This window comes from Diabrotica virgifera, chromosome 2 (assembly GCF_917563875.1).
Source record: "Diabrotica virgifera virgifera chromosome 2, PGI_DIABVI_V3a".
Classification (NCBI taxonomy): domain Eukaryota; kingdom Metazoa; phylum Arthropoda; class Insecta; order Coleoptera; family Chrysomelidae; genus Diabrotica; species Diabrotica virgifera.
In genome coordinates, this window is record NC_065444.1 from 113,308,189 (window position 1) to 113,335,783 (window position 27,595).

The 27,595-nt window shown below is 32.6% G+C and overlaps 1 protein-coding gene and 1 non-coding gene across 3 annotated transcripts in view; both read left to right on the forward strand.

Annotated features, from left to right (window-relative positions):
- LOC126880193 (protein numb) overlaps nucleotides 1-27,595 on the forward strand; it is a 312,580-nt gene that overhangs the window by 250,872 nt on the left and 34,113 nt on the right. For both annotated transcript variants that reach the window (XM_050643972.1, XM_050643971.1), the window contains exons 2-3: nucleotides 7,220-7,453; nucleotides 11,313-11,584. In XM_050643972.1, coding sequence (XP_050499929.1) covers nucleotides 7,247-7,453; nucleotides 11,313-11,584 — 479 coding nt within the window. In that variant the 5' untranslated portion in view covers nucleotides 7,220-7,246. The remainder of the gene's footprint in view (nucleotides 1-7,219; nucleotides 7,454-11,312; nucleotides 11,585-27,595) is intronic.
- On the forward strand, nucleotides 2,562-2,633 carry Trnay-gua (transfer RNA tyrosine (anticodon GUA)). Its single transcript has one exon. It is a non-coding gene; the product is annotated as a tRNA-Tyr (tRNA).

Here is a 27,595-nt window from a genome sequence, read left to right on the forward strand (position 1 = left end):
TGTCCAGTGTGTCTGTTACACACGATCATTTTAAATAAATCCTTTACGAAGACAGCACTTATTTTTGGATTTTCCTTCACAGTAAAGTTGTGCGGTTATAGAAGAATAGTACCTAATCCCATATTGACATAGTTGATATTACCAAATTGGAGACCTATTCGAATAAAAAATGAAGGTAATATATTTTAAATGAACTTAATCTATATGTAAAATAATCACTACATATTAATTATTAATGTGAAGAATGTAGTGTTTATGTGAATTTATAAATATTAAGGATGTGTGAAATTTTACAGATATTCTAATTATTTTATCCATCTATCTAATGAAGCCCGTCACGTACTATATTTTTGTTATCAATTGTCAAACTAGTAATCAACTTTGTTAGTGATTTTTGTTATGACGAAACTCAAAAATTGTCTTTGCAACTTAATAAAGAAAGAAAAATATCACAAGGAAAAATTCCTGTACTGGCTGTATACCATAAATCACAAAAAATAAAAACCTTATTTTGTAAAAGGTATATGTATTTAAAATCCCTAAAAAGGGCTGTATCACAAAACGTTTTCGGAATCAATATTCCATCATCAGTGTTATCACCTAAAATAAGTATAATTTTATAAGTAAAACAAACGTGAGGTTAAATTTTGACAAAGGTAAAAAAGTGAATAGATAGTTATACTTACAGGTTTACATGCTTTAAGCCACCAAAATGTACGGGTAAAAACCCTTAAATTGATTTTAAACAGTTGGGGATACATTATGTTATCTGATTTTGAAGGATGTTAAAAATATTTCCAGATTAACCCCTGGCATCACATGACATCAACCATATTGGTTGGAAAATTGTAGGTAGAACCTTACATGGCAGAGTTTATGTGACAACTGATCGGAATGACCCCCGGAAGGATGTCATTACCAGACTGACACCGCACCTTGACAGAATCTAATATGTGTAGTTAATTCAGCCAAAATAATATAAATTTTATGTTAATATTTAAATAATAACAGTAGTGAAAAATATTTGTTGGGATTAAAAATAATTTACCCTAAATAAGTATGATGGATGAAAGTTAAAAATTATAGAATCAAACAGAAGTGAATTAATATTTTCTTTAGGGTAGGCAATTATCATTACACGAGATGGAAAATTATGTTATTAGGTAAACTGATGTTATGATCTTAATCTTTGGTGTAATTTATTAATAGAAGGATCCAACAAAATAGATAAAAGATGATATATATTTAGTTTGGCTGAAGAAATATGTATTACTAGATGTGAATATAAATAAGAAAAGTAGTAATGAGGAGACTGAGAAATCCAGAGACCCGACATCAAAGTATCTGGAGATGAAAATTTTTAGCAATGATGGGACAGGAAGGATATAAGGTTATTGATGTCTAAGAAAGGAAAAAGAAGTAGTGATGAAAGAAAGGCTTCTTACTTATTTAGGGTAAATTATTTTTAATCCCAACAAATATTTTTCACTACTGTTATTATTTAAATATTAACATAAAATTTATATTCTTTTGGCTGAATTAACTACAAATATTAGATTCTGTCAAGGTGCGGTGTCAGTCTGGTAATGACATCCTTCCGGTGGTCATTCCGATCAGGTTGTCATCTAAACTCTGCCATGTAAGGTTCTACCTACAATTTTCCAACCAATATGGTTGATGTCATGTGATGCCAGGGGTTAATCTGGAAATTTTACATCTTTGGAAAACATCCTTCAAAATCAGATAACATAATGTAACCCCAACTGTTTAAAATCAATTTAAGGATTTTTACCCGTACATTTTGGTGGCTTAAAGCATGTAAACCTGTAAGTATAACAACTATCTATTCACTTTTTTACCTTTGTCAAAATTTAACCTCACGTTTGTTTTACTTATAGAGTTATACTTATTTTAGGTGATAACACTGATGATGGAATATTGATTCCGAAAACGTTTTGTGATAAAGCCCTTTTTAGGGATTTTAAATACATATAGGTACCTTTTACAAAATAGGTTTTTATTTTTTAATAAAGAAAGATTATTTCCGAATTCTATCTACACAATATTGAATTGGTTGTGAAACTATTTCCTTGTGATCTGTGATTTGCCTCCTCTACACATCGGCAGACGTGTCCGCGGACGGCATCTGCGTATGCATCCGCAGATGTGTAGATGGGGTAATTTGATCGTCTGTTGTTTACCTCGGACCTTTACGACGCATTAGTTTTCGCGGTGAATTCAAAGTAGATATTGCGTCACCCGAGAATTAACACAGACCGAACGATTTACAGATGTGTACCTACAGATGTGTGGTCAGCGCGTGATGATACATCGGCAGATGCATCCACTTGTTCTTTGTCTCTTTGTCACTGTGTCCAGAAAAATCTTGTATTCGATTTCAAACATACATACGTTCCGACTAGCTAGACATCTGAAGTTTTCAGAATAGCTCAGAACTCGATGACAATACAATATTCAACAGTTTTTACATGGATGCATTGAGATTTTAAACGCAAATAATGCAATGACTTTAGATCCTGTTTAAAGTACGTTAGTCAATAGCAGATATAGCTCAATGGTAAAGCGTTCGACTGTAGATCGAGAGGTCCCCGGTTCAAACCCGGGTGTTCCCTATTTTTTTAGTTTACTTAAATTAGCATATGTATTAATATTTCATATTTTATTAAGTTAATATAATATTAGATATATTAATGTATGGCAACACGGCAGTCAAAACGAAAACAAATATTGTATTTACCGTCTGCAATAAACTCAATTTTTGAGAGTTGTAACGGGAAATAAGTTATTAAAAGTATCCAGTGAACAATATAAGACATTAAGTTAAGGTGAGTGATAATTAAAAACATTAAAATCGGTGAAATAACATCAAAATAGAACCAAGGACATACAAAAAGTAAGATCGCTAAAATTGTTAAGCCTGTTTAACAACAAAACGTAGACACGAAACTCTGGCCGATGAAATTGCGACGTTGCCGTTGTGAGTAGATTTTCCAGGTAACCACAGAAAATAACAACTGATAATAAATATACAAAATAAATACGGTAAACGCTGTCTTCTCTGCACTTTTGAGGTGGAAGACAGTGTTTGGCGCCGGAAAATGGAAAGGTATCTGGAAACTTTAGACAGTGATGACACACAGTCAGAAGGAGGGTCAAAAAGGAAGGACAGATATATGGATAACGAGGAAGATGATATTTTTAGAAAGAGCAAAAAGTTCTCGAGAACACCAACAAAAAATCAAGAGAAAAGAAATGAAGAAACAAAAATTGATCAATTATTAATAATGATGAGCCACCTCACCGATGACATTAAGGAAATAAAAAGAAATCAAAAAGAAAGCAAGGAAGCAATAGAAAAGCTCATTATAGAAAACAGAGCGCTGAGAAAAGAAAATGAGGAACTAAAACAAGAGAATATAGAAATCAAGGAGGAACTCAGAGAAATAACAAACCACATGGAAGTTATGGAAAAACACCGACGAATAAATAACGTAGTCATGAACGGTCTAAGGATAGACACATATGAACAAGCAGGGTTAAAAGAAACAACTAACAATTTCATCAAACAACACTTAGGAGTAGAGGTTAAAATAAGGAATGCTCACAAGCTAGGAGAAAAAACATGCCTCATTGAATTAGAAAACCAGGAAGAAAAAAGAAAAATAATGGAAAAAAAGTATAAGTTAAAAGAAATAAGAGGGCTGAAGGTATATATTAACGAAGATGCAACCATAAGAGAACGAGAAATACAGAAAACAATTAGAAACATTGCTCAGGAAGAAAGAAACAAAGGAAATAAAGTCAAGATTGGAGTAAAAAAAATATGGGTAAACAACAACGAATGGAAGTGGAACGACAAAGAAGGAAAAATGATCAAAACAACATCAAAAAACTCGCAGACAATTGTACCATGGGAATAACGATGACGACACAAGTACAGAAAAAGGATAACGATAATTCAAAAAAAGGACAAAAGAGAAAAAAAATGAAAACCGGACAAAAACACAAGAGAACATGTCGAAAAGAACACTTACTTTTAGGAACATGGAATGTAAGAGGCACATATAGAGAAGGTAAACTTAAACATCTAGCGAGAGAAATCGAAAAGTTCCAATTTGACATAGTAGCCTTGCAGGAGACGAAACAGCTGGGAAATGATATATTAGAAATAGAAGATACAGTGTTTTTTAATAGCGGCGGAAAGAATAGAACACTAGGCACAGGTTTTATGCTACGAAAAGAACTAAAGGAAGCAATAGTAGAATTCAAACCAATATCAGATCGAATATGGAGTATCAGGATCAAGGGAAAATACCAAAAAATCACTCTCATAAATATTCACGCACCATCTGAAGAAAAAGATAATGATGTCAAAGAATCTTTTTACAGTGAACTAAATAGAACAATCGAAAGTATACCCAGATACGACATGAAAATTATTTTAGGCGACGCAAATGCCAAAATAGGGAAGGAAGAAGTATTTAGACCGACAATAGGAAAACATAGTAAACACAATGAAACTAATGAAAACGGACAGTTCCTCATAGATTTTGCAAGAGAAAAAAATATGATCATAATGAGCACATATTTCGAAAGAAAAGAAATACACAAGGAAACATGGATATCGCCAGATAGAAAGACCAAAAACCAAATAGATCACGTGCTGATCGAAAAAGAAGAGCAGCAATGTATAAAGAAGATTAGAACATACAGAGGACCAGATGCCGACTCCGACCATTACATGGTGGGTATCAAAATGAAGCAACTGATACCTGAAAACAAAAACAAAATAAAAGAAAAGAAATGTATAAATAAACCAATTCGGTTTGCAACAAAAAAAGAGCAAGAAACATACAGAGAAACAATGGAAAGGGAACTAAAAAAGATACAAATAGAAGAACAAACGGAGAACAACTGGGAAATCATAAAGCAAGTAATGAACAAAGCAGCAAAAGAATGTAATAAACAAGAGATTAAAAAGAGGAAGGAGTGGTTCGACATAGAGTGCCAAAAAGAAATAGAACTAAGACAATCATTAAGGATGGAAATGATCAAGAAAGAAACAACAGAGACGCATGATAGATATATAGAACAAAGACAAAAAGTAAAGAGGTTGTTGAGAGAAAAGAAGAGAAAACACTTAGATAATAAGCTAAAAGAAATAGAAGAGAACTACAGAAATAAAGAAATAAAAAACCTGTATCAAGGTGCCAGAAACGAGAAAAGAGGATACCAGCAAAAACCCATATTCGTTAAAAACAAAGCTGGAGATAATATAAGCGGCGAAGCAGAAATAGTAGAGAGATGGAAAGAGTATTTTGACGAATTACTAAATGGCAAGAATAAGCCAAACCAAAATGAATCCATAGAAGCAGAGACAGAAAATGAACAGTTAGAAGACATAGAAGATAATCCACCGAGCAAAGAACAAATCGAGGAAATAATTAGAAATCTTAAAAACAACAAATGCCCTGGAAGCGATAACATAACAGCAGAGATGATGAAATATGGTGGAAAATTGCTGAATGATTGGATACACAAAATCATAAAAGATATATGGTTAAAAGAACGAATACCAGAGGACTGGAAGGAAGCAATTATCTGCCCATTACATAAAAAAGGCGACAAAACAGAATGCAGTAATTACAGAGGAATAGCTTTATTAAATACCGTATACAAAATCCTAGGAAAATCAATAAAAGACAAACTTGAAAAAGAAGCTGAAAATATAATAGGCGAATATCAGTGCGGATTTAGAAGAGGGAGAAGCACAACGGACCAAGTATTCGTAATCAGAGAATTACAAGCAGAAAGCTATGAACACAACCTACCAACGATAGCACTATTCATCGACTTCCAACAAGCATACGATAGAATAAAGAGGAAGAAATTAAAAGAGGCGCTTGAGGAATTGGGAGTTAGCAGAAAGCTACGTAACATGATACATCTCACTCTGAAGAATACAGAAAACAGAGTCAAAATAAACAATCAATCATCAGAAAAATTTATAGTAAACGAAGGATTAAGACAGAGCGATCCTCTGTCATCTTTACTCTTCAACTTATGCCTAGAAAAAATAATGCGAGAAGCAAAAATCAATAGAGAAGGACTCATATATCAAAGAAGACACCAAGTTTTGGCGTTTGCGGATGATGTGGTGTTACTGGCAAGAGGAAAAAAAGAGCTACAGGAGATGGTACAGAGAATAGTAAAAGCAGCGAAGAAAATGGGACTATATATAAATTCAACTAAAACAAAATGTATGGAGTGGACAGATGGTCAGTTTAGGAATGGTCAAAAGTTTAAAGTAGAAGTAGAAGAAGGAACATCATACGAATTCGAAATGGTAGAAAGATTTACATACCTAGGGGCAATAATATCACGTAAACCTATCATTAAAGAAGAAATACAAGCTAGAATAATGGCAGGCAATAGAAGTGTACATGCGCTTAATGTAATGTTGAAAAGCAAGTTTCTATCAAGAAGGGCAAAAGTACAGCTATACAAAACAACTATACAGCCAATAGTAACATACTGCAGTGAGACATGGACAATGACAAAAAATGAACAAAATTTACTGGAGATCTGGGAAAGGAAAATACTAAGGAAGATATATGGAGGAAAAATAAGGGACGGTTTATGGATAAGAAGATCAAATGATGAGTTAAAGCAATTATACAACCAACCTAATATAATAGGAGTGATAAAGGCTCAGAGACTTAGATGGCGAGGTCACATTGAAAGGATGCCAAACACGAGGACTCCAAAAAAGGTACTAAACTACACTATAACTTCAAGAAAGAGAAGAGGAAGGCCGAAAAATAGATGGAAGCAAGACGTCGAAAAAGATTTGGAAAGAATGGGGCTAGAGGGCCAAAAAAGAAAAATGAGTGACAGGAAGGAATGGAGGAAAATCACATATCAAGCCAGAGAAGAGCTCAGCACATTAAGAAACGTGAAAATGAAGAAAGAAAAAAACAAACTTTTCAAGCCATGGGCCTCTAAGGCCTTTAGTGCTGTTGTATATATATATATATATATATATATATATATATATATATATATATATATATATATATATATATATATATATATTAATGTATATCACATAAAATTATTCTTTCGAAACATGTTTTATTAAATTTTATTGAATTTTTTAAAATTCAATTGTATAAAATTTGTTTTTTTTTCTTTTCAGAGGCGGAGCCTCCGCTCTCCCCGCAAAATGGATCGACTACGGCGATCTTTCAGGGATTCCTTCCGGAAACGGAAGGACCGGATTCCAGAGAGTTCTAAACCCCACCAGTGGCAAGCTGATGAAACAGCGGTTCGATCTGGTACATGCACGTTTGCTGTTAAATATTTAGGTTGTGTAGAAGTTTTCGATTCTAGGGGGATGCAAGTATGTGAAGAAGCGCTCAAAGTTCTTAGAGTAAGTATAGAAAAATTAAATACTTATTTAAGTAATACTTTTATAAACTGAATCATGGGACAAATGTTTTCAGACCAAATTTTGCAGTCTTAATCGATGGCATAACGAAATTTTATTAGTTTTCGTGTTCAATACCTCTCATACTCTTCACAGGTGTCCGAAACATAGTTCTATTATTTATATTCTACTAATATCGTTCAGTTATTCCCTTTTCTAGTTTCTTTCTTCTCATGTCTTCCTTGTTATACCATACCTTACCTTCCTTCATCCCCTTTGCTATTATTTTAATTCATTCTGTTGAGGTGTCCATATCGATTTAGCCCACAAGGGATTGTCTGATCATGTGCCTGTTTTGACTACAGTACAATATCCATATTCAACTCATAAATCCTCCGAAGACGTGAAATTTATTTAGGGCGATATCATGTCGGTTACGGTGTAAGGTGAGAGTTGGACAATACTCGGAGACATTCGAAATAGACAATGCACTAAAACAGGGAGATGCACTTTCATAATAATTCTTCAACTTAGCTCTGGAACACATAATCAGAAGTGCAAGAATCGAAAAACCGGCTACAGTATTTCATCGAGAAGGGCCAAACTTACTGTTGGAATTTGCAGACGATATCGATCTAATAGGAAACACCAGATTAAACCGTTAACGTGCACGCTCGAGTTAACTCGAGCGCGCTAAACTGCCCAAACTGTGCACACTCGAGATCATTCGAGCAGCATTGTACTTTATGTTGCTTTCATTTTTCACACTCGAATGCATTCGATAATTGAAAATAATAATGTGAAGGCAAAAAAACAATCGTTTTATTAATAGATATTTATCATATACATCCAAAATTGTGATCGTCCATTGACAGTTTGGTGGCGATTATTTCAGTAATCGTGACGATTCGCTACATTAAAAATAAATTGATTTTTTTGGCCGGTCTTTTTCAAAAATATTGTGCCTTAAGGGGTTAAGGATGAAGGAGACATTTGTCAGGTTGGAGAAGGAAGCAGAGAAGATGGGGCTCCTAATCAACGAAAATAAAATGAAATATACGTGTATGAGCCGAAATAATCAAAGTAGAGACAGAATCGGTTAGAACAGTGGTGGGGAAACTTTTTTAATGGAGGGCCGCAAAGTTCAAGAAATTCTATAGGAGGGCCAGAATTGTAAATTTTGTGTTAAAGCTATATGTATATACTGTCCATGTCGATAGACCCTCGGCGGGCCGGATTAAATACCTTCGCGGGCCGGAGTTGGCCCGCGGGCCGTACTTTGCCCATCACTGGGTTAGAACATCACTATCGATGCTTTTAACTTTGAGCGCGTTAGAGAATTTAAATATCTTGGAACAACAATAACTGAAGACAATAACGAATCACAAGAAATAAACAATAGGATACAAGCCGGCAACAGATGTCTTTATGCTCTTCAAGACCTTATAAAATAATAAAATCGAAACAACTAATAAGACGTACATACAAGTATATAAAACATACAAGTATATAAAACAATCATACGACCCGTAGTGATGCATGGAAGCGAAACGAAGAAAAACTACGTGTTTGGGAAAGAAAAATCCTTTATATTTATAAACAGGAAAAGTCCTACATACAGGACAATATAGGATAAGAACTAACAAAGAGCTCGAAGAGCTATACCCAGACGCCAACATAATAAAAGAAAGAAAGTCCAAAAGACTCCAATGGGCAAGACATTCTGACCAAAGAACAGTAAGGTTGGTGTGGGAAGAAGTCCCACCTGGAAGAAGACCAAGCGGACGCCCTCGATTCTGGTGGCGAGATAAGACAGCAGGAGACCTGAAAGCTATGGGCGTGGAGAATTGGAGAGAGATTTTTCAAGACAAAGAAGAGTAGAGGCATGTTGTCGAGCCGGCTAAAACCCACGAAGGATTGTAACGCCACGAGTACCAAGTAATAGATGTCATGTGCTGCAAAAAAAAATAAATACGTTAGTCTACATCTACATTAGTATACAGAGATTCACAGTGTCAGCTGTGATAGACTCGTCCCACAACGAGGAATATCGTCTTGTCCGCTAAAAGGTTAAGTATTTGTTTAACCAATTTTAACGTTTTCCCTTTCGATTGGATGAATTATTATTATGAAATATATGAGGCGTATAGAATCAAAATCTGCTAGATCCATGTTTTGAAAATTTTCAGGTTAAAAATAATATTAAAAATGTAAATTTTCCAAAAAATATCTGGTATTTGTCAATCAAAGGAGCATTAATAAATGTCATAAAATGGCACACTAACTTGGTATAAAGTAATTTTTGTGCATGCCCCTTAACATCTTCAGAAGTTTGTACTTTTAGTATGGATTTAGCAGATTTTGATTCTAAGCCCACATAGTATTGTCCAAATTCCTCATTTTCGACTGCTTTTAGGCGCAATTAATGCACTAAAAGTGGGTATGGGCCACTCCACGAACATACGCCTGTTTTGGATTGGATTACTTCGACAACGAATATTTTACTGTGCAACATAAGAAGTACGAAAGTAAATGGCGCTAATAATTATTCCAATAAACAACAATGTAATTTGCAATTTACTTTCGTTCTTCTTATTTTGCACAGTAAAATATTCGTTGTCGAAGTAATCCAAAACAGGCGTATGTTTGTGGAATAGGGTATATTGAACCATTTTGATAGAAAAACATACAAAATTTACAAGAAAAAGAAGTATTTTATTCTTATTGTCTCTTCTTGATGGTTTATAATATTCAGGAATGTATCGCAACAATTCTGATCTATGAGGCCATATTGAAAACACATCATCTACATATCTCCACCATACTGTGGGTTTTAAATTTTGTTTAGAAATTGAATAGAATTGAATTTATAACTTATAAATATATTGATAAACCTTGAAAATGTGTAAAAAAAGGGAAAACGAAAAATTGTGGATTTAGCAGGTTTTGATTCTGATGGACTCATATTTAAAAGCAACCAGAAATCTAAAGAACCGGAAAACTAAAACATTTCTTACGCTGGAAACAAATTCTGGTTACACCTGAATCGAATCTTTCTACAATTTACAAGGAAAACGGATGATAAATATGTACATACAACATACATGGGAAATCTACAATATACATTCCACAATACGTCAATTTATCTAGGAACAGATCCATCGAATTTTGATTTGTAGTACTCAATTTGTGAGTAAAGCGAGGGTAGTGAAAGACATTTTAAGATTTAATTTCGTTTCAGAGACCACCACCATCTGTTTACGTACGTTTCATTCTTTTTAGCTCATCAGAACAGCCCGCGATGTGCTCTGAAAACCAAATCTAACTGTCATATAAGCAAATGAATAAGAAATAACTTGCAAAAGGACGCAATAGTGGCAATAGAGACCTTTAGTCTTAGTCTTTCATTATCTTCGTATTACTCACAAAATGAGTACTAGGAATCAAAATTCGTTGGATCTTTACCTAGATAAATTGACGTGTTGTGGAATGTATATTGTAGATTCGGCATGACATATTTATCGTCCGTTTTCTTTATAAATTGTAGAAGGATTGAATTCAGGTGTAACCAGAATTTGTTTCCAGCGTAAGAAATCTTTTAGTTCTCCAGTTCTTTATATTTTTCGTTGCTTTTAATAGATGTCGCTATTGCGTCCTTTTGCAAATTATTTCTTATTAATTTGCTTATATGACAGTTACATTTTATTTCTATTCAGAGCACACAGCACACCACGGGCTGTTCTGACGAATCCAAAAGGATGAAACGTACGTAAACAGATAGTGGTGGTCTCTGAAACGAAATTAAATCTTACACTGTTCTTTCATTAAATATATTTAAATTCAACCTTAATTTTACTTTTAGGGCTCTCGGCGGAGACCTGTAAGAGCTGTCTTACACGTTAGCGGCGATGGTCTTAGAGTTGTCGAAGAAGAAACGAAAGGTTTAATAGTCGACCAAACGATAGAAAAAGTATCTTTTTGTGCACCTGATAGAAATCACGAACGAGGTTTCAGCTATATCTGTAGAGATGGTACTACGAGGAGGTGGATGTGTCATGGCTTCCTGGCTTTGAGAGAAAGTGGAGAAAGACTATCGCATGCAGTGGGATGTGCTTTTTCCGTTTGTTTAGAAAGGTATGTTCAGGTTTATTGGTTAAAAATAAAACTCTTTATAGACGGAGAGCTAGAGGCGAGAAATCATCGTCATAAGTAATATGGAGTTTGGCATGTGAAATATGTCTATTGTATATTGATAACTATGACTCCTTTCAGCCTGACACCTCAGTGGATACAGGAAGTAGCAATAAGGGATGAAAGGGGAAAGTTGGTGCAGTCATTAAATGTTTTCACCTTCTATTTTGTTAAACCTCCATCGATTTGCATGAAAATTGGTGAGTAGTTAGAGCATAACTCAAGAAACAAAACTGATATGGTGCCAACGTGCGCTTTTACCCTGGGGGTGGATGCCACCCCTTCTCGGGGGTGAAAACTATTTTATTAAAAATAACCTCATTAATCGATAGAGGGACAAATTTTAAGCAAATTTTGTTACTTCTAATTATTAAAATAAATCAATACTTTTTGAGTTATTAAAGATCAAAGATTTGAATTTTTCGTGACATAAATGCATGATGTAAAGCGGTTTTTCGTGAATAATTCAAAAACTGTAAGTTTTATCAAAATAGTTATGATTACCAGAATTGAAGATAATAAAAAATAAACGAGATTTATTATTCGAAAAACCTTTGAGAATTAATAAAAAGTGAGTTATAGGTGATGGAATGTATATTTTTTTCGGCTAGCACCCAAATCTAAGTATTCAAGCTCAAATAACTGGAAAACGGTGCATTTTATAAAATATATTTACTGAACACTTGTCAAAGTACTCAAGAATACCTATCAAGTGAGCTCCAGATGAAGTTTATAACATCAAAGCTAAGCAAGTGATGATGAAAATAAGAGAACCCTTTCGAGTTTTTAGGAAAAAGTGAAAATTAAACATACGCTATTTATATATTTATTTTGAAATTTGTTAACACAATAATTTTTAAAGGAATTTCGGGAATGAAGTTATTATTATATTCCTAATATGGAAAATTGCTATTATGAAAAGTTGTTTAGAATTAAAAATTATGTTTAATGTGCAATTATATCCTACTGTTTAAATATTGTGAGCTATAAAGGCACTTTACTGAGCGAATTTCTTGAGCGAAATTCACATTTTTTACACATCGACTAAAATCGATACAATTTTATATAATCTTATGTTTATGATTGCATCTTGGATTTTAGACCGTGCAGATCTTTTTATGAAGAATAATTTTTGTTCGTAAAATTAATAATAAAAGAGTTATAAATGAAAATGATGATTGGTAGGTATCTCTAATTTGAGAAAAAAATTAAATATTTTCTTTTTATTAGAAGAATGTAGATAATAGTTACATTATTATAATAATTATTAATCATTTAATTATAATAATAACAACTATTGCATATATTAGAACACAGTTTTTAATTCCAAACAATTTCTCGTAGTAACAATAATTTACAACAGTGTGAAAAAAAGGTACTTTAATCTTGAGCGAAATTCATATTTTTTAAAATACCTCCTATAATATAGATAAAATTTGCTATCTGATGATTGAATCGTAGGTTTTAGACGATGCAGAACTTTTTATGAATTATAACTTTTTCGTAAAATTAAAAATAAAAAAGTGTCCCGTAATATATGTGTCCAACTTAAGTAGACACAATGTATATTATACAATATAATATACATAATACATAAATCATTGGGTAGACAGCACCAAAAATTTGTAACCTGCCATTTAACATTACTGACATTAAAATTAATAAGTAATATTTATTTATTTGATATTTCAATTCTTTTGCAGTTTATATGAAGTAATATATTTTTGAAATAATATGTATGTTACTAAAATATTATTTTTATATTATTTCGATATTTAATTGAATTTTTTCTATCGATATAAACTTAGTGGCGGCTCTAGCCAGGGGCAGGGGGGCAGCTGCCCCCCCTACAGTTTTTACAGTACTTAAGTATACCCTATTCCACGAACATACGCCTGTTTTGGATTACTTCGACAACGAATATTTTACTGTGCAAAATAAGAAGAACGAAAGTAAATTGCAAATTACATTGTTGTTTATTGAAATAATTATTAGCGCCATTTACTTTCGTACTTCTTATGTTGCACAGTAAAATATTCGTTGTCGAAGTAATCCAAAACAGGCGTATGTTCGTGGAATGGCCCATACTATAATTTTCGTTAAAAAGGCACGTTATCTTGTTTATTCACCGGTTGTGTTCCCTTGCCCCCCACTTTTTTTGGTCTAGAACCGCCCCTGTATAAACTGAATATGTACAGAAACTGAGGGAGTCCAATAATGGGCACATTTGACATAATATTCAAACACATTTTTGCTATATTTTATATAAATGTCTTGTAAACAATTTTAAAAACTTATATGAATAATTTAATAATTAAGCTCCAAATTTTTGGAGCCTAAACTTTGAAAAATGTTTGTAGCATAATGTTTAATGGTATCAACTTTTCCGGGAGCTCATTTGATACATATTTCTAAGTACTTTGACAAGTGTTCAGTAAATATATTTTATAAAATGCACCGTTTTCCCGTTATTTGAGCTTGAATACATAGATGTGGGTACTAGCCGAAAAAAAATATACATTCCATCACCTATAACTCACTTTTTATTAATTCTCAAAGGTTTTTCGAATAAGAAATCTCTTTTATTTTTTATTATCTTCAATTTCGGCAATCATAACTATTTTGATAAAACTTACAGTTTTTGAATTATTTACGAAAAACCGCTTTACATCATGCATTTATTTCACGAAAAATTCAAATCTTTGATCTTTAATAACTCAAAAAGTATTGATTTATTTTAATAATTAGGGGTAATAAATTTTGCTTAAAATTTGTCCCTCTATCGATTAGTGGGGTTATTTTTAATAAAATAGTTTTCACCTCTGAGAAGGGGTGGCATCCACCCCCAGGGTAAAAGTGCACGTTGGCACCATATCAGTTTTATTTCTTGAGGTATGCTCTAACTACTCACCAATTTTCATGTAAATCGATGGAGGTTTAACAAAATAGGAGGTGAAAACCTTTAATGACTCCGTTAACTTTCCCCTTTCATCCCTTATTGCTACTCCCTGTATCCACTGAGGTGTCAGCCTGAAAGGGGTCATAATTATCAACATACAATAGACACATTTCACATGCCAAACTCCATATTACTTATGACGATGATTTCTCGCCTCTAGCTCTTAGACTATTATGTTAGCATAATAATTCGCTAGCTTTGAGTTAAAAATTAAAGTAAAATACCTGTTCATTATTTAGAATTTAGAGCCATCGAATACCTATACAGGGTGAGGCAGATAAAGGGCCTATTAGAAATATCTCGAGAACTAAAAGTAAGAGAATCATGAAAAGTGGAATACAGGGGTGTTGAGGTATGAACTATTTAATGAAAATATTTTGGTCTCTTTGCTACTTCCGGTTATACTGGAAGTTGATTGTAACTTCGTTTTTTTAAATGGGACACCCTGTATATTTTTACATTTTTGGATTCTGCTCGATGTCTTTTTTCTTAAAATATGAGGTTTTATAATATTATACAGGATAGTTTAAAAGTTAATTACGGTTTTTTATAAATTTTTTGGCAAACTTCACACCCTGTAGAATTGTACTGATTTGATATCAAAAACTCCATTTATGTTGAAGTGATTTTTAATATAGTCTACTATTGTTAGGAATTGTAAGTATAGCTAAATTTTTAATTTTAGTATACAATGTTGATTGAAACTCGGAATGAGTATTTTCTGAGCTTTCTTAAATAGAACACCCTGTTTTTTTGTATTGTAATGAAATGATACTTTATAGTACTTTTTTATTTCTTAAGTATTCCTTATACCTAACTGCTTTAATTTGTAAGTTATTCGTAGTTCTTTAAGCCAAACATTAATTGCAACATAAATTACATGAAATTTTATTAGGTTTGCCGTGAAAATATTCAATCATAAATAATTTTATGGAAAATAAACACATCTTAATCTCGACTGACCCTTAATTTATTAACACTGGTTGATATATCAAAATACCTACGTAGTTAAGATTGTTGGTGTGTTTAATATTAATAAAAACATACAATATTCTATCTAGTTGGCTATGACTTTGACACTAAATATGCTTAAACCTTTGCTATGCTTAAACATTCTACTATTTTTGAAGTTCCAGTTGCTTTGCTACCATTACTATTATGACTTTTTCTAATTAGGAACTGATTCAGATGTTTTTTTGTTCTAGGAGACTATAACAAATAAAAATGTGCTACTAGCAATAAGAATTTCTCATCAGCAATTTCATGATAGATGACAAGCAAAAAGAGAAACTTTTCAAAATTTTTTAAGTGTCTAGTACGTGGAAACTATTCTAGTAAACTTTGAAAAGTGTCTCTTCACGTTTGTCGTCTATCAGGGAGTTGCAGATGATAAATTCTTATTGCTAGTAGTACATTTTTGTTATACTCTCCTAGAAGAAAAACTTTACTAATCAGTTCCCCATTACAAAAATTTATATTAGTATTGATAACAAAACAACCGGAACTATAAAAATAATACAATGTCTAATGTTTAATCAAGTTTAGTGTCAAAGCCCTAGCCAACTAGGTAGAATATGGTTTGTTTTTATCAATATTTTATGCACCAACATCTTAACAACGTAGGCATTTTGGTATCTCATCCAATATTAATAAATTAAGGATCATTCTAGATTAACATGTATTTATTTTAAAAAAATTATTTATCATTGAATATTTTCACGGCAAACCTAATAAAATTTCACGTAATTTTTGTTGCAATTAATGTTTGTCTTAAAGAACTACGAATAACTTACAAATTAAAGCAGTATCAAATGAGTACAATTCTACAGTGTGTAAAGAACAAAAGTACAAAATTTATAAAAAACCGTAATTATTTTTTAAACTACCCTGTATAATATTAGAAAACCACATATTTCACGAAAGAAGACATCTAGCAGAATTCAAAAATGTAAAAATATACAGGGTGTCCCATTAAAAAAACGAAGTTACTATCAGCTTCCGGTATAACCGGAAGTAGCAAAGAGACCAAAATATTTTCATTAAATAGTTCATATCTCAAAACCCCTGTATTCCAATTTTCATGATTCTCTTACTTTTAATTTTCGAGATATTTCTAATAGATCCTTTATCTGCCTCACCCTATATACCTGACCTAACTTATCGTATACCATATTTTCATATATTAGAAGGATTGAGTTCTGGGTGGATTCTCCGTGCTATAGAGCCGTAAGTGACGTTTTATGCTAGGGTAACCCTAAAAATTTTCCTACGAATCTATACATCGCGAGCTGTTAATCTTATATAAATTTTCAGTAAGACACTTAGCTGATGCTGAATGTTTTTTGGAATGACACTACTAGTAGAGAGGGTTGCTGGTATCAATTCTCCTTTGTCTCCTTATTTGGATCTCAAGATTTCGGTGCTTGACGATCTTCTTTTTCTATTAACATGCAGCTTATTGTTGTTAGGTACGGCCACATCAGTAAGTGTTGTCTAGTTAGTTTATTAATTATAATGAGATCTGTTATGTGTCACGGGTTGGTCTGTTAACGCGTACGGTCCCAATAGAGCTTATAGTTGTCATGCTGAAGCATACTGGCGAAATATTGATAACAGGGTAGCTGGTTAGTTAGGATAATTTCCAATTTTTGAGTTATTCTTTGGTGCAGTATCTTTTCTACTAAGTCCTGCCGTTTTTATAATTAGTTCCAACAAACGCTTAGCAGCTCATTGTAAGGCGATGGATGGTTTCTTTTGCTTAACATACATATCTGCGTGTGCCGTTTTGCATCTGAGTATCTTTGACGACATATTTTTACGAATTTTGAGAGCTGCTTGTTTTGAGGCTGCCTGTTTCGGAAAACATCTTGCCCAAGATCACCCAATAGTGAGACACTATAATATAGTACCATATCTACAATAGTAATCTACAATATATTATATTGTAGATATAGTCTCGTGTTTTGAGGCTGCATGTTTCGGAAAACATCTTGCCCAAGATCACCCAATAGTGACACGCTATATTATTGTCGATATAGTCTCGGTTGACTTCATTGGCGCGGTTCATGCGGAGACTTACCTACCTACCCGGATATGCATAGATATGAGCGATTTAGCTATTTCACTCTTAGTAAGAACTCGTAAGTGAGTTAGGTTTTTAATTTGTTTATGGTAAATTTTTCGCAATTACTTTATCTCAAGCAGTGGCGGCTCGTGGTAATTTAAACAGGGTGTTCAATTAAGGAATGTAATTATAGAAATGGAGAGAGACAATGGGAATTAGTGGCACAGGACCGACAAACATGGAAAATAATAGTAAACTCGGCAAAGACTCACAAAGAGTTGTAACACCATTGATGATGATAATGATGAATTATAGAAATGGTGAATAAGAGCCGCGGGCAATAATTGTGGCACAGGCGAAAAATTTTTGAGGGTCTCGTCCGTTTTTGTCTAAATTTGATATTATTTATTACTGTTGTTCCTATATAAATAAAACATAAAAGAAATATTAGATACGTTTTATTATCGTATGCAAAATTTCAACTTTAAAAATAATATAAAAATGTCTGTAGCTGCTTTAAAAGTGAGATGCTTTAAAAGGATTACTATATTGTTATATCATATATATAATAAAAGCAGCAGCATTAGATCTTCGGATTAACGAAGCCTACACAACCTATTCTATATTGGGCTAGACGGCGCTACATAATTTCTTGTTGCTTTAACAAAATATACTGGAAATACGGATGCAAATATTGCATTCATCTCAAAACTGCGTTTTTGGGCTTAGGCCACTGTTGTTCTGATTGATTGTTGCCTCATTAAATCGATTATAAGATGTTCTTTGCAACCCATGGAACCCTTAGCGCATTGTGACTCATTGATGTTATTTAGAGCACAGTGTTGCTAGATACGGTGGACGACAGGAGGTGTGACCAAAAGTTACCGAGCTCAGAAATTTGACTCAATTTTAAAAAAGGGAAATGTTTGTATGTATATTTGTATGTATGTGGAAAAGTTACATCGATCTGAATTTTTTTTCTGTTTCAAACGGGGGTCGGGGCTGATTCAGAACCGGTGTAGTTTGTAATTTTTGACTACCCTAAGCCAGCTATAGGACTGAGTAGGTACAACAGAGCATATTTTTTAGGTAAATGTATCTAAGGTTCAAAGAGAGACAGGAAAACGGCAAATAAACCAAATCTTTGAAAACTTTAAAAATTTAGATTTTTCGACAATTACTCAAAATTTTCACTTACGAATTGCGCCAATAACTGAGCGTTGATAGGACTCCATACGCGTCTAACGGTGTATACTTCATATCTGGAAAAATTCGAATTTTTAAGTTATAGACCTCACAAGTATGACCACATCCATTTCCTATAGGTAAAAACGGTTTTTCAAGTGCACTAAACGTTCGGATATCGGGTATTTTATGTTCTTTAGGACGTTTTTCGGAATCACTCCAGTGGTACAGGGAAGAATAGGATACTCGTCTGAGTATTTATTATTCTTATTAATATTAATACTATTTTTTTTGCTGTTGATATTTTTTCCGGATATTAAGTAACCATTCTAAAATGACTTAATTCTGTAATTTGTTAAATAGCTCTGTTTCTAAACAGACGTTTCCTAATTTTTTTTAGAAGTTCCTACTGTCTTGATAAACTTTGCTCATCTCAAATGGTTGATTAATTACGTCAGAGTGTGCGGTTCTACAAGGCCAGTTATTATCTCTAGTTATAAATTTAATTAAACATAATTATTTATTTATACATCATACAGATATAAATATTTAATGATGAAAATCTGTCTCCTTAGAAAATAAAAAATATAATATTAAACAATAACATTAAATACATAATCACATACTAAAATTCTAAATATTGCATAATTTAGTTACTGAATGTGAATGGAATATCTGAACGAATAATCGAATAGTTTCAACATTGTTTTCGTTTATTAAAAACATATTTGTTCTTTTATTGTATAAAGGTAAACTCAATAAAGCTCATCTCTTTGGGAGCCAGGCACCGGCGCCCATATAAAAATTTTCAGGGGGGGGAGCAGACGTGAAAATGTTGCACATTATATTTTGTATACTTTGGATAACCATATATAGTTTAAAGCACCCGAAAAGCTAGGGGGCCACGGCCCCCCATGGGCGCCCATGGAGCCAGGGTCTTGTAATCATCTTTCGAATCGGCCTATATTGCGTTTTGTTAGTTTAATTTGACACTACAGTCTGCAAAAATTTGCTATACAGAATGAGTTTTATGTATGGAAACCATTTGTTATCTCGGAAACGGCTTGCACGATTTTTATAGATTTTGGAGGGTAAGGGTTTTCTAATACGGCCGATATTATAGTGATTAAATTAAATTAATATTTATTGACGGAAAACTCCATTTTACAATTACAATTAAAAGTCAAAATTAAACATTGAACACAAGTTAACTTACATTAATTACAATTAAACTAACGACATCAAAAAAAAAAATTAAAATCAAATTAAAATAATTCACGTGAAATAGTCCTTTTAAAAGCTTTTAGTGTGACTCCCATAAAGTCTATATTTGGAAACTCATTTACACTAGAAACAATTCTATTTAAAGGCATATTTTCTGCATGACGTGTATTGCACGATCTAGCGGATAGCAAGGGACATCTTCTCAAATTCCTAGCTGGAACATAAAAATCTATTCGATCCAGAATGCTAGGTGCAACAATAATACCATTTAACACCTTAAATACGAAATTAAGGTCAAAGTATCGCCTGCGATCCTCTAGACGGTGCAAATGAAACATCTGCATGACCTGACTGGAATTCAATTGCATTCCTCTAGTACCTAATCTATACCGCAGATATCTAACGAATTTATTTTGAATCGATTCAATTCGATATTTGTGATTCTCATAACTTGGACTCCAAATCACTGAACAATACTCTAGTAATGAACGAACATAACTCAAAAACAATCTTACAATTACAAACAAATTATTAAAATCATATGACATTCTGATGACTAACCCTAATGTCCGATTAAGCACGCGCAATAATGGCATCATAATGGTCCACGAAACTTAGCTTACTATCCAGTAACACACCTAAATCCTTAATTACCTGAACCCTAGATAAATCCACATCTCCTATCTTGTATTTAAAATCACTAGTGGTCTTATTACGTGAAAAAATAATATATGAGCATTTCGACGCATTCAATCTAAGATTATTTTCCTGGCACCAATGTACTAAAAAATCCAAGTCTCTCTGCAAACCCTCACAATCAGATTCTGACCTAATGCATTTAAATATCTTTAAGTCGTCTGCAAATATCAGATATTCAGATTTAAAGTTCCTACCAATATCATTTACCAACAACAGAAAAAGCTTAGGACCCAAATGGGAACCCTGCGGAACCCCTGACACGGCTTCAAATCCATTAGAAACACATCCTGCTGATCTTACTTGCAATGTTCTTCCTTGCGAATACGAAGTTAACCAAGCTAATAAAGAACCAGTGATACCAAAGTTTCTCAGCTTTGTAATTAAGACATTATGATCTAGTAGGTCAAAGGCCTTACTGAAATCGGTGTATATAGAGTGCACCTCGTAACCCTCATCCATTGCTGTACCTATACTATCGATATACAAAAAGAGGTTAGTGAGAATAGAACGTCCGCCTACAAATACATGTTGGTTGTCCGTAATAATGTTCCTAAAACAATTATCCAAACTTGGCAAAACCATTTTTTCAAATACTTTAGATAAGGCTGACTGAATACAAACTGGCCGTTGATAATAAATAAACCGTGATAATTACATTGTTGTCAGATCTCTCGTCTTCCTGGAAATCGAGTGCACTTTCTTATTTCAAATTGTATGTTTTTTGCGTTTTGAAGTCCTTAAAAAATAATAATTATTTTTCATGTTATATTCCCTATGCCCTATACCTAAATCCTAAATGCCATAATTTGGGAGTTATTGCTACATTTATTTTTAAAAAAGTTTTTAAACAAATTATAAAATTCAATTTTTTCTGTCAGGGTAGACATTATTTTAGGTTATTTGGATCATTAGGAACAAAAAAGGTCTTTTGTAATTTTCTCTTAAAGTTAATAGTGAGAATAGAACGTTTTCGAGTTATAAACAATTTAAAACTAAAAAAAAACTAAAAATGACTTTCAAGGTTCAAAAACACAAGTAAAAAATGTAATTTTTGAAGTTACGAAGTACCTAAATTCAAGCTCAAACCTTCAAAACATTGTTTTTTAATTGTTAATGAAGCGCATACAAGAGGACGTGCGATCTGGCTGCACGAACAACTAAAAACCAATGTTTTAAAATGAATTATAGCCCAAATTACTCATCAGTAGCAACAAGGTTTGAACTTGAATTTAGGCACTTCGTAGTTTCAAAAATAATATTTTTTATTTGTGTTTTTGAACCTTAAAAATCGTCATTTTTTGATTTTTTTTTTTCAGTTTTAAATTGTTTATAACTCGGAAACGATTAACTGTAGAGAAAAATTAGAAAATACCTTTTTTGTTCCCAATGATCCAAAGAATCAAAAATAATGTCTACCTACACCGAAAAAATTTATTTTTATAATTTGTTTAATTTTTTTTTTAATAAATGTGGCAATATTACTCCGAAGTTATGGCATTTAGGTATACGGAATATTACATAATTATAAAAATAATTAGTATTTCTTGAGGACTTCAAAACACAAAAAAATATAGGGTGTTCCATTTGAAATAAGAAAGTTCACAAGATTGCCAGAAAAACGGAAGATCTGACAACAATGTTATTACCACTCTAATATTGGCCGTATTAAAAAACCCTTACCCACCAAAATCTATAAAAATCGTGGAAGCCGTTTCCGAGATAACAGAGGGTTTCCATACATAAAACTCGCTCTATATAAATGATTTTTTGTAAATTTTCTAAAATTTTTGAACGGTATAATCGGGCGAAAATTATCATTAACACATTAGCTGCTGATCGCCAAGATGATAGTATAGGAATAGCGGGTTACTAAAGTTCTTCTCAGAGCCTTCTTTAAATGCGTCATTAAGATTGACGTGATAAATTGTTTTAAGAATGCCGAGAATCATTGCATAATATTTTAATCAAATCTGACAGTTGTCAGAATCGTAACCAGCCAAATATCAAAAGGTTATTGCAATATAACCCTTTTATTTGCAATTTGGAATAAAAACAAATCAACGTGTTTATTGTATTTTATAAATATGAAGTTCTGTTGTTTGATTTGTATAGTCTCATAGATTGTATAGATTATAGTCGTATAGATAATAGTTAAATAATTTTTTTTCGATTATAACGCCATCTATCAACAACTAGAATAAATGTGTATAATCACAGACGTACCGTTTTTTCTGTCACTTCCAAATTATGTAATGCTTTAGACTTTATAAAGAAGACTCGGAGAATAACCATATGGTTCTTCTCAAAGCCAAAGTTGGAAGTGACAGAAAAAAGGTACGTCTGCGATTATACACATTTATAACATTTATTCTAATTGTTGGTAGATGGCTCTATAATCGGAAAAAATGAGTTAGCTAATATCTAGACGACTATAACACAGGCCTACAGAAATTTTTTTTTGTTTTGGTGCCGTGAATCTTTAAGCTGCTTTTTACTATATTAGGAGCGATAAATCGAAAGATGGATTCCGTTTTTTTTTGTATCAGCTCTAGTTTTATGGATATAGCACATTCCGAAATTAGTAGTTTTAATATGTGAGATAATGAAGAATATGTTATTCAAAGGAATATACATTGTTAATTAAACTTCTTCCTAGGTATGTTTGTTGTTCTCAATGTACTATGCTTTATTTATGCAAGAAAGAATATTATTGCCCAGTCTTTAGTCGAACCAGAGAAAATAATCTTACCACCCCTCCATATTAAGCTAGGCCTAATGAAGCAATTCGTTAAGGCACTTAATCCTAATGGACCATGCTTCGTCTACATAGGAAGGAAGGTGCCCCAGATAAATACGGAAAAACTTAAAGCTGGTATCTTTGATGAACCACATATCAGAATTCTTACAAAGGATCCGTCTTTTTTGGGGCCAATGAATGAGGTAGAGAAAAAAGCTTGGCTTTCTTGTGGACATTATGAAAAATTTTCTGGGAAATCACAAAAGTGAAAACTATGCTGAGCTGGTAAACCGTTTGCTGAATAATTTCCAATTACGGATGTAATATAAGCATCAAAATCCACTATCTTCACAGCCACCTGGACCGTTTCCCTGAAAACTTATGTGACACAAGTGAGGAGTAAGGTGAGAGATTTCGCCAAGACATAAAAACCATGGAGGACCGGTACCAGGGAAGATGGGACACCCGTATGATGGCAGGTTTTTGCTGGAGTCTAAAGAGAGACTGTTTAAAAGTTCATTCCAGGAAATCGTGCAAGAGAAACTTTTGTTACGTCAAGTAAAGTTTTTTTTGCTATTTTGTTAGTTTTTTTCTCAAAACTAATTGTATATCTGTTTCATTGTACAAAGGGTTTTATTGTAGTTAAATGCCTTAAAATATACTTTTTTTCTAATTGTGTTATTTTTATTCCAATTTATTTTATCCATATCAGCATATTCGTATTTTAATGCATAATAGCTGGCACGATTTACGTTATCTTGAAAACTAGAGCTGATAGGGCAAAACTAAAGCCATATTCGGAATCAGCACCCCAAATGTACCTAAAATCAGCTCTAAACACTTTGGCACCAAAAACACTGTAGGCCTGTGTAATCTATACTCTATCTCTATACAATCTACGCGACTATACAAGTCAAAGAAGAGAACTTTTTATAAATACAGTAAACACTATTGATTTGTTTTTATACCAAATTGCAAATAAAAGGGTTATAATGTATTAACCTTTTCATATTTGGCTGACTACGATTTTGACAACTGTCAGATTTAACTAAAATGTCATGCAATGATTCCCAACATTCTTAAAATCATTTCGTTGTAAAACGAAACAAGAGCCGTCTTATTTTTCAGTTCGTTCAGCATAGGACTTAAAATGCCGAGCCAAAATCTCAATACCGGTATTTGGTATTTAAAATTTCAAGTACCGGGATCCCGGTATTAAAACCGGTATTGTGAAAATATACACGTTATATTTATACTATCCTCAGTTGTTATATCGACTTGTTATTAAATAATTAATATATGAAACCTATTAAATTTTGTTTTAAAATGAGTAGATGTTGTTTATAACATTACATAGAGAGTAGGAATAGATAGATACAAAAATGTACAAATATAAAACTATATATTTGATTCTAGGATAAATTTTGCATAAAATATAATAGTACTTTTACTTATGAAATTTGTTATTTGTAAATTAATTTAACTTTAAAATATATTAATACAAAGATTAACTTACTGTGACAAATATTTTATATGGATTATTTTGTATTTAGACCGCTATATATTTTCAATTATTATTAATAATTCAGAAAATAAGTGATCCTAATTTATACACCACAATACACAAAAAAATGAAAAGTAGATCTGAAAATGTAAAAACAATTTTGATTAATAAATCTTACGGCTTATTTATAAAATAAATTAGTCTAATTTTAAATATTTAAGAATTTTTATATAACTCATTTTATGTATTTGTATAGACGAGATTTAATAATTTGGTTGTAGAAGCTGATATAACCCTTCGCCTTAAATTAACGACATTCACGCTTTTAGAAAGCGCTATACTTGACTTGTATGTGTAATAAACGTGTTTAATAAATCTTTTTTACAATGATATTGGTTGTTGTATCGTCAAAAATAATTTCTTGTAACAGCAAAAAATATCTTAGAAGAAAGTTTATTGTGCATCAATTCACTTTTTATAAATTAAGCTAATACCGAAATACCGGTATTTTTATTATAAATACCGGTATCAAATACCGGACAAAAACGGGTATTCGGTATCCCGGAATTCCGGTATTGTAAGCCCTAGTTCAGCACCCTAACCGGTTTCAAACCTTATAGGGTTATGATCAGAGAGAGCATATATGATTACCTCTGAACAAACTAAAAATCGGGCCGCTAGTATCGATTCACAACGAAATAACATGATGGCATGGATGTCGTGGCGACTGGTGACATCTACGTAAGACAAGCGAAAGTTAATAAACTTTATTGGGACCAATTTTCTGGTAACGCTTTCGTGATTTATAAAATTTGCAAACCAACGAATTACCGGAGCAAAGAAGGCTGAGGGAGATCTAAAAGTTACATCTCACTTCTCGCATGTTCAGCGCGGTAAAATTCCAACGAAAATTGGATCGATTATCGCGCTGGAGAGTCCAGAAGTGAAATGCAACTCTTAGATCTCCCTCAGCCTTGTTTGCTCCGGCCATTCGTTGGTTTCCAAATTTTAGAAACCTCGAAGGTGTTACCAGAAAATTGGTCCCAATAAAGTTTTACTTTTGATATTATTTTAATTTTATTAAAAATAAAACTTTTGCTTATTCTTAAAATCATATATGACGTCAAAATTAATGACGCACTGAAAGAAGGCCCTGAGAAGAACTTTAACCATATATTTTCGTACATCATCATCATTCTCTTTGCCTTATTCCTATGCATATAATTCTATCTTACTTACTTACTTACTCCGTGGCGTTACAACCCTTCGTGGGTTTTAGCCGACTCGACAACATGCCTCCACTGTTTTCTGTCTTGAGCAACCTATATCCAATGCTCCACGCCCATCGCGCTTAGGTCTCCTGCTATATTATCTCGCCACAGGAGTCGAGGGCGTCCGCGTGGTCTTCTTCCAGTTGGGACTTCTTCCCACACCAGTCGCGAATTTACAAAACCTATACCATTTCAGTCATGGCAGCGACTGAATTCGAATAGGGTTTGTATGCAGAATATTAGTTACATATCCTATACTATTTCAGTCACGGCAGCGACTGAACTCGAGTAGATTTTGTATGCAGAATATTAGTTACATATCCTATACCATTTCGGACCAGAAATTAACTGTAATGGTGTAGGATTTGAAACCGAATTTTTTTATTATTATTGAGCAAATGTCTATACTGTTTCAGTCATGCAAGTAAAACTAATCAAATATTTACTTAGTGCATTTATTATTATATCATAAAATTTAGATATGTTTTGAAAATTAAAATTAATAATATATATTTCGATAATATTAAAAATTAAAAACAAATGAGTAATTACTAATCTACGAATTAATATATGTATACAGTATGTCCCTGTAAGTTGGAACCATATGGAAAACAGGTCGATTTTTATTTTTAAATTATAATTTTTTGGCATATATTTCATAGGTACTAGTGACGTCGTCCATCTGAGCGTGATAACGTAATCGATGATTTTTTTAAATAGGAATATGGGTCGTGTGGCACCTCATTTGAAAGGGTGTTCAATTCTCTATTCAGTAATATAAACACAAATATCATTATTTATACAGGGTGGCCAAAAAAACATTTTTTGAATTATATTGATTGACGAAAAAAGAAGAATGTATGCAATTTATTTCAATCAAAATACTTTCTATCGCTGTGAGAAAATAGAAAAAACTGTTTATTTGGCAAATAAACATTGGTTTTTGGCCTAAATTAAATGTTCAAACTGTCAAGAGTTACGTGGGAGGCTGTTTGTGATTTAATTTAAGCAAGACGGAATGTTTATTTGTGAAATAAACATTTTTTTTTTCTATTTATTGATCGCAGTAAACTGTATTTTGAGTTAAATAAATTACATACATTCTTCTTTTTGCGTCAATTAATTTAATTAAAAAATTATTTTTTTGGTCACCTTGTATAAATAATGATATTATTGTTTATATTACTGAACAGAGAATTGAACGCACTTTCAAATTAGTTGCCACACGATCCTAGTCCCATTTAACAAAATCATCTATTACGTTATCACACTTGGACGGATGACGTCACTAGTATGAAATATATGCCAAAA